We start from the raw sequence: 13,650 nt of genomic DNA, 5'->3' as shown, positions 1-13,650 counted from the left end.
CAAGAACAGAGTCCCGGATCTCCCTACGCACCACAGTCCGGATGCTACGGAGGGTGAGTGGTGGTTCTCCTCCAGCCACGCTTGCAGAGGGGGGACGGGCCCCATCCCCTGCAGCACTTCCACCCACAGGTGGCACAGGGCCACCGGAGGAGGGTCCAGACTGGGCACTAGTGCCAGGTGCACTCGCCAGCTGAGGTGGGAGAGGTGGGTCCGCTGGAACCCACCTTCCCTGTCATTCTATGTTTTGCATTATGTAATGACAGTTTGGGTTAGTAACATACAATACCATTCGCAATTAGTTGTAACAGCATGCATTAGTATTCCCATTAACCAAACACCCAGATATTCACACCATTGAACAGCAAGCATAACACATGCATAATTTGAACAGCAATACACAGTCCAACAACATGCAGGGTTGATTGATGGCAACAGGCCATCAGGTTTGGATGTATGAACAGGGCAGATGCATCAACGGACATGCAAATATTTATGACCCATCAGGACAAATGTCCAGAGGTGTTAATTGTGATTGCACATACCAATTTCATGTGGAATGGATTATATGTGGTTATAGGGTGGGGTGAAGAAAATATTATTAACACCTTCGAATACCAATACATATGCTGTACATTTCTAATAGCTACAGATATATACACACTACTGTTCTAACTACAGTTTCCTATATGATAACTACTTCAATTTGGTGATAGGACTGTTACTGCTACATCAATATACATTTTATTGTTATTCATACACGTTCATATCTGGCTTTGTTCAGCTACATCATCCTGCTACATTTGCTTTATATAGCTATAGACAACTGTGGATGTTTGATATTTCAGACAATCATACTATCTGCATATTGCAGACCGAGAGCAACATATCCAGATTCTGGGATACACATTCCAGCTGCAGCAACACTTTGGACACATTTTGCAGTTTGGTTCTACTTGTCACATTCATTTCATTCTGTACTGACTGCAGTATACTTTATACAGGGGTTATTACTACTTTATTGGTGGATTCATAACTCTTTCTCACACCCTCTCACTTGTTTTCATTTTACTATTCAGGATGGTACGTACTTCTAGGCTTTATTGACATGTTTTACCTGTAGTTATTACAATCCTTTCCAGCAGTCTCACTTCTGTCATGTTTCAGTATTTCAACAGGGATATATTTCACACATGTGAGTTGCTCATCTTCTGCAGCTGTACTTTTCAGCCTGCTGCAGGTTGTGCACTATGATATTGCAGGTGAGGTATCTTTATTTCAGACTTTATTTCAGACATTTTCATTTTCTGTTTGGATTTCAGACTGCAACACGCTTTTGTAATCAAGCAATACTTGGAAAAAACTTTTACACTGTTACTTGCACATTTTATTACTTAGTGACTACACTGCACTCTTTTGTTAACTGTCATACTTTTATATTTCTTTACAGTTACTGGGAGTGGATTACTGACCTGCCTGGTGGCGCAACCGCACCAGCCTATCGCCATAGGCTCTGCGGTTTGCAGAACGGACACCTGCAGCTGTAATATAAATGAAGTAATATTGGAATACACATCTCCATAATATCAGCTAATTTAATTTCTTACATACATAATTAAATGTAACTTACTCAGTAGTGGGGCGTTGGGCATTTGCCGGGCCTCCTGGATCCAAAGGTTCAATTGGTCCTGCTTGCATCTCTTCAGGTCCGCATGGTGGTGACGGACCTGCTCACCAGTCCTTGGAATCCCTGTGGCACTGGTAAGATCATGAGCCAACCGGTCCCACACCTCAGCCCTATATGCTCCCCACAGGACCTGGCCCTGCATGAATTGGGCCTCATGATTGTGGACTAGGAGCCAGACCATGTATCTGGACTCCTCAATGTCCCATCTCTGTGCTCGAAAGCAACTACCCTCACCTACACCTGACATTCTGGCTGCAAGTCAGTTCTACAATAGTTTATGCTGTGTATTCCCACCTATGGGGCTTATATATGCCGTTTTCCCACACTTATCTGTGATTGGCCATTTTGGAATTGTATCCACTTTACAAAACCTGCTTTGTCATGCTCCACTTTCTATTCATTCCTATATATTTGCTATTACTGCATTTCTGAGTACAGATGTCGTAGCTTAGTAATTCAGTACCTTGACTATGGTGCATGGTATCCTGGGTTTGAACCTGGCCACTGCTTTTTATATTTTATGACTGCCTAGACAGGCTAGGGGGTGTGTCTGTGTAAAGGCAGTTTTGTTACAGCTTGCTTAACGTTGCCCGTCGGTTACCTTGTTGGTGTGGTGCGTAGCTCCGCGCAAACAAGGTGCGCTGGTTTAAGCCTCATTTGGCTATCAGCACGCATATTAAGCTCAGCTCAGCTAGAGTCACACAGTCTCAGCATGTAAAACCACTGCTCAGCTACGGGCACTCATTTTGCACCTGTTAAACCACTGCTCAGCTACGGGCACTCATTTTGCACCTGTTAAACCACTGCTCACCTACGGGCAGATGCACTCACCTTGTTAAACTGTAGCTCAGCTATAGGCACATCTGGCATTTTGTATTGTTTTGTTACCTCACATTTCTTCAAAATAAATGGACTATTTCATTACATTTTACATAAAATGTGATTTTATATGTGTACATGTTTGTCAGGGACTTGTTTCGTGCTTATTTTGCTAAAAATAAAACTTGGTGTTGTGGGGGCTCGAACCATGAATGCCAGCTCTTCAGCTGACATCTCTACCACTACGCTATTGCTTCTTGGCTTACTTTGCATATTTAGTTCTTATATGCTTTCCCACTGACTGCTAACTGTAGCTGCGCTACAGGCACGCCCGCGCAAATGAGCGCACTCACGGGCAAACATCTTTACAATTTAAAAAAAATATATAACATGTTCATTTATATATTTTATGTTCATAGTCTGTGGGGGCATGTGTTGTGTTGTGTTTATTCACATTTCCGTGGACTCTGTCGTGGGTGTTTACTTTGGGCACTTTTACTCTTCTGGGGGCGTGTCCGCTTGCAGGGCTCAGCCTATGGACACGCCCCCTACTGTCTTACATGGACCGTGTTAGCCTTAGGTTTGATTCAGCATGCTCTCATGAATATGCAAAGCATGCTGACATCACTCCGTTTAACTGCAGCCTCCGTGTAAGAGTTATAACTCTTACACGGAGGCTTTGTGAATCCTTGCCATTGTTTAATGGATTCTGATGAAGTTTTGTTACAAATTTGAAGAAAGCACTTAATTCTACAATAAATTTGGGTTGTTGGGACAGTGCCTGTCCGGACTTTGGATTGTTGTCCTAATTTTGGCTATGCTGGGGAGCTGGTCAAAGACATAGAATGATACTCTGGCCCTGTTTACAGGAAGAAGCAGTTCAAAAGAAAGAACAAAAGAAGAGGTCTAACAAATGAAGGGGATTAGGTGCCCAGACAGTGAGTGAAGAAAGTCCGTTCTCTAAAAGAGAGTGAAGGGAAAATATGTAAAAGGTGTAATTAAAGGTGAAAGGGTGAGGAAGGGAAGGAAAGTAAAGAGAGGAGGTGTCCAAAGGTGTGAGATGTGCAGTATGGAGGTTGGGGGGGGGTCTGATGATATCTTATCCAGATTAGAAAAACTCCTTTTTGACTTTCTCTATCCTCTTTTCCTGCTTTATGCTGAGGACATGGTCCTATTCCACTGCAACCACTCTGCCTGTTCTCTTTAACTCGAACTTTTGGGGTGATTTTCATGCCTGTATTCAGTGGGTCACTCATAAACAATTACTGCTTAACTTCTCTAAAATAAAATCAATGCATTTTGTCAGTAGACACAAGCTCACTTCTATCTCCAGACCTGTAAAAATAATTAATCATTTAAATAACACCATTGACAATGCCATTTCATTCAAATACCTAGGGAATTTGGTTGGATCCCTTCCTAAGTTTTTTAGTCCATCTAGACTACATAATCAAAAAATAATCTTTATCCTATTCTGGACTAATAGGATCTCTCCTTTTCTATCCAGACCTTGTATGAATGTTATAGGTAAAGGTACCTTACTGGCTCAGCAAAAATATGGTCTCCCTCTAATTGCTGCAGCCTCCAAAGGAAGTGCTTCCACCAATCAATCCATCTTAAATGCCATATGCAGATTCATCACTCTCTTTCCAAGAAATGAACATTACTGCAAAACCATTGAAAAAGCTAAATGGCCACATGTGAAACGACATACTGAATTTCTACTCGCCTCTCAGCTATTTAAACTTATCAAGAATAAGACATTTCCCCCCACTAGCCTCCAGTCTATTCAAAGATACAACAACATACAACCACTGATGTCCCTCCTCCAAACTTCCCAAACTAGGTTTCACTGCACAGACCATGTTTCTCAGTCCTTGGCCTTAAAATGTGTCAAACCCTCCCTTCTTTTCTTAAAAATCATTCCTCTTACCTCATTTTCTGATCAGAAATAAAATCACATTTCAAGACACTGTTAGGATGCAACTGATATATCTCTGGTCATAAAACTTAACTTCTACTTATTCATCTTCCCCTACATACCTTGCTGTGCCCTGAAGAAGCTTAAAGTATTCTGCACATAAGGGAACAACCAGCAATTATAGTCATAAAAGTACAGTGTCACCAAACTGATCAAAATATATACCCTGATAGTCCACCTGTAAAGATTCAAAAAATTATTACATGGAGGAAAGATACCCTGATCCCCTCCATGTGGAGGGTGGCAAGCCCCCTGCAGCCCCCCCCCAAACTTACATATATAATTTTCTGTCTGCACAATAGCTGGAAAAGGAAAAGCTTGCCATTCAAATCCACATGCCTCAAACAAACAGCAATCATGTAGTGATTAAATATTTGATATTCAAACTACAATAAAAAATATATTCAGTTTATTTTCTGGATATTACAACCTGATCAATGTTTATTTGATCACATGTAGGTAAACTGGACCCATATCAGACCATATATCACTCAGTTACATAGTTTATTCCTGACACTGTTTATTATATCATAAGACTGTGTTCCTTTCACATGTGTTACAGAAGATTGCCTAATTCTAGGTCCGTTTCTATCCCTTGCAGTTTCCAAGTAACCACTTGTGCAGACCTGAGTGAAAGACTTTGCTGAAGTTCTTGTATAGTACATCTACTGGTATTTCCTTTTTCACAAATACTAGATCTGCTGTTACTTCTCTGTTCACATATACTCCATTTGCTGGTACCTCCCTTTTCACACATATTACATCTGCTGGTACTTCATTGTTCATGTGTACATCTGTTGGTACTTCAATGTTCACATATACTACAAATGTCGGTACTTCCCCATTCAGGTATAGTACGTTTGCTGGTACTTCCCTGTTCACGTATACTACAGCTGCTGGTGCTTCCCTGTTCACTTATACTGCATCTTATGGCACAGCCCTATTCATATATACTACATCGCCTGGTACTTCTCTATTCAGGTACACTACATCTGCTGGTAATTCGATATTCAGCTATACTGCATCTGCTGATACTTCCCTGTTCACGTACACTACATCTGTTAGGACTTCCCTGTTCAGGTGCACTACCCCTGTTGGTACTAACCTGTTCAGGTACAAAACATCTGTTGGTACTAAACTGTTCAGGTACAAAACATCTGTTGGTACTAAACTGTTCAGGTACAAAACATCTGTTGGTACTAAACTGTTCAGGTACAAAACATCTGTTGGTACTAAACTGTTCAGATGTAGAACATCTGCCGATACTTGTCTGTTCATGTATACTACATCTGTTGGTACTTTCTTTTCCATGTATTCTACATCTGCTGCTACTTCCATGTTCAGATACACTACCTCTGCTGGTACTTCCCTGTTCAGGTGCACTAAATCTGCTAGTACTTCCCTGTTTAGGTAAACAACATTTGCTGTTACTTCAATGTTCCCATAGACTACACCTGCTGGTACTTCCCTGTTGGGGTACACCACCTCTGTTTGTATTAACCTGTTCTGGTACAGAACATCTGCTGGTACTTCCCTGTTCAGTTACACTAAATCTGCTGGTAGTTCCCTGTTCAGGTACATGAAGTCTGCTGGTACTTCCATGTTCAGATATATCACATCTGCTGTTACTTCCTTGTTTAAACACACTACACCTAATGGTACTTCCCTGTTGGGGTACACCACCTCTGTTTGTATTAACCTGTTCTGGTATAGAACATCTGCTGGTACTTCCCTGTTCAGTTACACTAAATCTGCTGGTAGTTCCCTGTTCAGGTACATGAAATCTGCTGGTACTTCCATATTCAGATATACCACATCTGCTGTTACTTCCTTGTTCAAACACACTACACCTACTGGTACTTCCCTGTTGGGGTGCATTACCTCTGTTGGCATTAACCTTTTCAGCTACAGAACATCTGCTGATACTTCGCTGTTCCCATATTATACACCTGTTGTTATTTCCCTGTTTATATATACTACATCTTCTGATACTTCCCTGTTCAGGTACACCTCCTCTGTTGGTACTAAACTGTTCAGGTATAGAACATCTTTTGGTACTTCCTTATTCACATATACTACACCTGCTGGTACTTCCACGTTCAGGTATACTACCTCTGCTGGTACTTCCCTTTTCATGTATAGTTAATCTGCTGATACTTCCATGTTCAGGTACACTACCTCTGTTGGTACTAATTTCTTCAGGTATAGAACATCTGCTGGTACTTCCCTTTCACATATATTACAGTTGTTGGTGTTTTTCTTCTCACATATACTACTGTTGTTGGTACTTCCATGTTCAGGTACACTATATCTGCTGGTAATTCCATGTTCAAGTACACAACATCTGCTGTTCCCTCCTTGTTCACATACACTTCACCTGCTGGTACTTCTCAATTCAGGAACACTACATCTGCTCATACATCCCTGTTGGGGTACACCACCTCTGTTGGTATTAAACTGTTCAGGTATAGAACATCTGCTGGTAATTCTCTGTTCATGTATACTACATTTGCTGGTACTTCCCTGCTCATGCATACTACATCTGTTGTTACTTCCATGTTCAGGTATACTACATTTGCTGGTCCTTCCTTATTCATGTATACTTCATCTGCTGGCACTTCCCTGCTCATGTATACTTTATCTGCTGTTACTTCCCTCTTCATGTACACTACATCTGCTGGTGCTTCCTTGTTCAGGTACACTACCAATATTGGTACTAATTTGCTCAGGTATAGAACATCTGTGGGTACTTATCTGTTTATGTATACTACATCTGCTTGCACTTGCCTCTTCACATATACTACATCTGCTGGTACATCCCTGTTCATGTATACTATATTTGCTATTGCTTCTCAGTTCAAGTATACTTCATTTGCTGGCACTTCCATGTTCAGGTATACTACCTCTGTTAGTACTTTCCTGCTCATATTCACACACCTGCTAGTACATCCCTGTTCAGGAACATTATGTCAGCTGGTACTTCCCTGTTTAGGTACACTACAACTGCGGGTATGTCCCTGTTCAGTTACATTAAATCTTCTGGTACTTCAATGCTCAGGTACACCACATCTACTGTTACTTCCTTATTCACAGATAGTACACCTGCTGGTACTTCCCAGTTCAGATGCAGTACATCTGCTTGTACAGCCCTGTTGGGGTACACCACCTCTGTTGGTATTAACCTGTTCAGGTATAGAACACCTGCTGGTACTTCCCTGTTGAGTTACACAAAATTTGCTAGTACTTCACTACCACTGTTGATATTAACCTGTTCAGGTATAGAACACCTGCTGGTACTTCCCTGTTCACATATACTAGAGTTACTAGTACTTCCCTGCTCACGTATATGACATCTGTTGATATTTCTCTGTTCAGGTACACTACCGCTGCTGGTACTTCCCTGTTAAGATACAATACCTCTGTTGCTACTTTCCTTTTCATGTATACTACATCTGCTGGTACTTTCATGTTCAGGTACACTACCTCTGCTGGCACTTCCCTGTTCAGGAACACATTTGCTGTTACCTCCTTGTTCATATACACTACACCTGCTGGTACTTCCCAGTTCAGGAAAACTACACCTGCTGGTACTTCCCTGTTGGGGTACACTACCTCTGTTGGTATTAACCTGTTTGGGTGTAGAACATCTGCTGGTACATCCTTGTTCATATATACTACATCTGATGTTACTTCCCTGTTCAGATGTACTACATCTGCTTGTACCTCCCTATTCAGGTACACTATCTCTGTTGGTACTAAACTGTTCAGGTATAGAATATCTGCTGATACTTCCCTTTTTATGTATACTATATCCACTGGTACTTCCATGTTCAGGTATACTACCTTGGCTGGTACTTCTCTACTCATGTACACTACATCTGCTAGTATCTCTCTGTTCAGGTACACTATATCTGTTGGTTCTTCCATATTCATGTATACTATATCTGCTGGTACATCTCTGCTCACATATACTACATCTGCTAGTACTTCCCTTTTCATGTATACTACATCTGCTTGTACTTCCATGTTCAGGTACACTACCCCTGCTTGCACTTCCCTGATCAGGCTGAGGTAGGTAATATGTACTGTTTTACCCTCATCCATGGCCTTAGTGACTTTCTCAAAGAAATCCACCAGATTTAGTAGGTATGCTGAGAAATAAAAATGTCAGCTCACCAATAGAACAGATGATAAAGTAAATGAGTAATAAAATCACTGCTCAGGTGTGGAGATAGAAGAAGCTTCCAAGTTACAATCAAATTACTTGATTTATGTAGCTAGATGTGACAGTTGCTCAGCATTCTATGTAGGGAAGACAAATAAAATATTTAAAAAGAGACGATTTTGCCACACTATAGTGATATCAGACTGGATGTCAGAACAAATGCTTTAGCATGCCATGCGCATACACATCCCACTCACCAATTCTTATTTTCCTGCTTAGAAAAAGTGGATTTTAGCAATAGAGATGGGGATATTAAAAATCAAACTGAAGTAATAGAACTGAGGTGGATAGCAGAACCACGAGCAGAGAAGCAGCCCGGACTTAATGGCATGGTCCCTTTAAAACCCTGACTTATGGGTAGAAGCCTCAGGAAATGATGTAATAACTTAATTGGATGAAAGGATCTACTTATTCTCCTGTTTCTAAAGGCTGTTTATGGATCTGAAGAAGGCAGTTTGCCGAAAGTGCTTGTCCTCTAACAGCTATTTTGTGATTTTGTGATTTTTAATCTGTTTATTAAATGCTTTTTGCCAGAGATTTTAATTTGGAAGCTTTTCCTATCTCCGTGGCTGAAAAGTGGTTTTCTCATTACAAATTTACTAGGTATGACCTGCCCTTGACAAGGCAAAATTGAGCTGGTTCAGTGTTTGGAGGTTTCCTATGCCATTATTTATCAGGCTCATGATTATTCTTTCCATGGCCTTACATATCAGACGAGTAAACGTATGGGTCTGTAATTTCCCAAGTCAGTAGATGGTTCCCTTTATGCAGACATATGACTGTTGCTGTCCTCCACTCTATTGGGACAAAGCCAGTCCAGAGGCTGTGGTTAAATAGATATCCTAATGGGCCTTACAAGTCCTGATTTAAGCCTTTTAAAAGGCAACCTGGTATATTGTCAGGCTCCATTGAAGCCATATTTTAAGCTTTAGAGAGTGCAGTGGTAACCTGTTCATCAGTGGTAATTGGTGGCAGAGTGGTGGAGGTTATTTCCTGATGGAGAACTGGGGGGGGGGGTGATTTGCTATATCTTCTGAATGAGTATAGCTAATGCCATCTACAACTAATTACATCTGCTGCTACTTCCCTGTTCAGGTATATTACATCTACTGGTACTTTCATGTTGACGTATATTACATCTGTTTGTACTTCTCTTGTTCAGATATACTACAAGTACTACAGCCCCCATTAACACTCATATTACTCAGTCATAAAATAGGAACATGTGTGAGTTACCAGTTTCTTCTGTTGTTAAGTAAAACTATATTAGCCCTTGTCCTGCAAATGGTTATATTTTATGAAAACAGCATGCCTTTGCCTCAGAATTATCAATGTCACTTTCTATGTCACAGCTGCTTAGCAAACAGGCAACAGATGTGTGTTATTAGTATATGAACAATATGATGCCCTGTTGAACTCAACCATCTTTGGTCTTTGTAATTTCTGTATTTATTTTACAATGTCTTCTAACAAAATTTCAAATAAAAGGATAATTTCCTCTGGGATGCATACTATTCTGGTAGCAAAATGTAATAAATAAGTATAAAATGAATCCCCTTACACAGCTATTTATTTAAATGAATTAATGAAAATGCTTTACAAAACATCTAAGCCTGCCAGTCATAGAAGGAGAAATCAAGAGGCACATGCAAGAACCATAATAAATGATTAGTTACATGTGTTTGCACAGACTCAGTGATGGGGAAGGTTTTTGTTTTAGTTCCCTCTGTGATTCTGTCACTGTGTGTTGGTCACTGCTGTGCCAGTTAGCACAGTAATAATCAGCTTCATCCTCTATCAGCACCCCAGAAATAGTTAAAATGGCAGTTGTTTTAGCAGAATCCTTAGTTGCAGAAAAACGGTCAGGGACACCTTCACCTTTGCTTTTATCAGAATCAGAATAATAGTATACAAGGAATCGTGGAGCTGATCCAGGTTTCTGCTGGTACCAGAAAGTATTGTATAAGCTGCCCTCACTGATGGTACAAGAGAGTTTAACAGTCTCACCATGAGTTACTGACATCGTGGAAGGCTGAGTCAGGTGACGCTGGGCAAAGGAACCTAGAAAATACAGAATGAGAAGTGACTCAATGAAGCTGTACTTACTACATGTAAAAATATAAAAACAAATCACTTCTAGAAGTATTTCATTTTAATACAGAATGTTACATCTAAAATACAATGGCTTACATTTCCAAACTGCTATTACCAGGGTGAGCACAAGAACTCGGTTCATCATAAACAGTATGAAGAGATGTCAGTGAGTTCAAGTTAACTCCTTTCTGCCGTTCTTCAGTAGTGGTTTTCTTTAAAAATGACAGACATTCTGATATCTGTCTTTCATGCAAATCAGTATTTTTTTCATTGGTTTTTCATGCACTAGTTCCTACCTGTGGGCGTCCAGAAGGACTCTAAACAAATAATACCCCTGATTGGTAAAGCAGCTATGCTCTTGACATCAGCATATAAGCCAGTGGATCAGAACCAGGTACCAGTTTCTATGTTCTTACTGGTAATTAAGATTTCTGTGTGAAACCAAAACAACTTTTTTAAATGCTCAGATGATATGAAGTGAAATAAAGCAGTCAGAGTTATGTACCACAGAAGGTACAGTCATAATCAATTTCGTCTTTAAAGGGGGTGGGGGCTATGAAGGAGACAATCAGCTAGTAACTCTTAATAGGCTAAGAAACCAACAATACCAACTAAAGGAAGAACTGTCTTTTGGCAATGATTTTTGCTTGCTTACCTTTAGTTGCAAATGTCATCAATGTTGTTTCATATGTAATAAAGTTCCTAAGAAAATTAGACAGTCATGGTCTCTTTGCCATCCTTGGATATGGGTTTTCATTCTGACCCAAAAGAAACTAAAATGATATCATTCAAATTTTCTTGTAGGAAATCTGTAAGATACATACTCCAAAAGAAAAAAAAAACAATGCCACTTGCCATTTCTTGACATAGGAAAAATATTCACCTCCTACATGAAGGAGTACCTTCATTCTAGCCACTTTAATTTATAACAATCCCAACCTATACCACTGCTTATGAGATAAAACCATTCTTTATGTCCATTTCTTTTTTAATATTCCTACACTATAACTCCCGAAAATCTGAGACTCACAGTGGCCAAAACTTCTAATTTAGTTAGATCAAAAGGTCCCCTCAGCTATTTCCCCAAGTATCTGGAACAGACTTCCACATTGCATTCATGGTCTTACTACTATTTCAGTTTTTAGAAAAAAAAATTAAATAGTTAACCACCTCAGTTTCTCAGCTTCTCCAGTAGCTCATTTCCTTGTTTTACTTATTTTTTCCCCTCATGCTTAGTAAGTACATGCTTTTATTCCTCCTGAATCATCTCTTGAACACTTTCATACTTTAATATTTATTGATAACAGTACTGCTAAACTGCACCATTTATCAGGTCAGATGACATCATGCATCATTCTGTAGTCTCATTTCCACTCCCTCTTGCAGTGTCATTAGCTGTTAAGATTGCATAAATGATTTGTTCCAGCATCACTTCAAAACACAGCTGCCACTCACACCCTGGGGAGTGATCTGATAGGAATTCCATTCCAAAGGCTGTACAGAGTACTTCTTTGGGATAATGTCTCAAACAGACAGACAGACATTATGGAGTATCTGTTCTAGGTAATCTTGCTAACAACAGCAGTTATCATCTGTTAGCTGTATACACAGTTAAAACAGGATTATTAGTAGCCTGTGTGGATTGTCCTTAGGTACTAGAACACTCTCACAGAAAACTTGCTTATAGATCACAGAAGCTTTATCATATATAAGAACCTTGTGAGTTTACATTACTGTTTCTATTCTGACTAAAATAAAATGCAGATAATGTGGTAAATAATAGTTAATCTTTATTTTATTTATTTGCATATTTGCTTTTGTTGAGTGGATTAGTCTATTTTCAGGGGGCACCCGAGGTAGTATTCATATGACCAAGATTGCTTTGTGTGGGACATCAGGAAACCCACCACTTTTTTTTTTCTTTTGATAAATTACATTTCTTTCCTTTTTTTTCTTTCTTTTCTTTTTTCTTTCTTTTTTATTTTGCATATTTGTAAACTAACAGCATTCTGATCGTCCAAACATTAAAGGCAAACATGCCACCTGTTGAGTCATGGACAAATAATACCTATTGCATAACATTTCTGTTTTCATATGTGATGGAATTTAGGGATAATGGAATGACTTTCTGAGGTAAAATGGCTGTAAGATGAGGATTATGGAAAACAGAAAAAGATATAGCTGCCCAGTTTATCGGCCACCAATTATACTACATATTGTAAGCTATTATTGTGCCATTGTGTCTTCTGACAGTGACACCCACAAGTTAAAATGTAACTTTTTTAACTGAACTAGTGAAAAAATAACTTCTGATAACTCAATGGTTAATAAATTAAGTAGCTTTCTGCAAATCAGCTGGCTTCCTTTTGTATGTAACTAGTAATTTGCAACTGTGGATGTGAGTGATAGAAGGAAGAGCGTGCAGATACTATGGTGAGTTAGATCCGCAAACATATTTCCATATTAATAAAGCTTTCTGTTAGGTCGGGCTCTCCTGGCAGAAGGAAAATGGATCAACAAGAAAATTTTGCCTTAAAATTATGTGAAACTGTAAAGCTAGTTAACATATAACCCCAACCGTTTTACCACAGTATAATTACAAATAACACTGCCGGAAATGTATCAAAGCACATTTCAATAAACAATGAATTTAGGCTTCTTCTGTACAGAATCAGGTCTGGAAAGGGAAAGTATTTTCTGCGTTACAGCTCACAGCCTTCATGACATCATATGTACGATAGTACCACATGGTTCATTACACTTGAGTCAATCTGCTGACACCTGCCGATAATATCAATGGTTGATGGTGCTAGAGCGCCACCTGTTGGCTTTACCAATATTTAAACC

The 13,650-nt window shown here is 39.6% G+C and overlaps 1 gene segment (V, D, J or C); it reads right to left on the bottom strand.

Annotated features, from left to right (window-relative positions):
• Positions 1 to 10,381: 10,381 nt before the first annotated feature.
• On the bottom strand, positions 10,382 to 10,980 carry LOC122800293. The segment is given in 2 exon segments: positions 10,382 to 10,770; positions 10,900 to 10,980. Coding segments are annotated over 2 exon segments (438 nt in total).
• Positions 10,981 to 13,650: the final 2,670 nt, after the last annotated feature.

This window comes from Protopterus annectens, chromosome 4.part0 (genome assembly GCF_019279795.1).
Source record: "Protopterus annectens isolate FY-2018-M chromosome 4.part0, PAN1.0, whole genome shotgun sequence".
Classification (NCBI taxonomy): Eukaryota; Metazoa; Chordata; order Ceratodontiformes; family Protopteridae; genus Protopterus; species Protopterus annectens.
The sequence above is the reverse complement of the archived record's forward strand: the minus strand, read 5'-3'. Positions and strand labels throughout refer to the sequence as shown.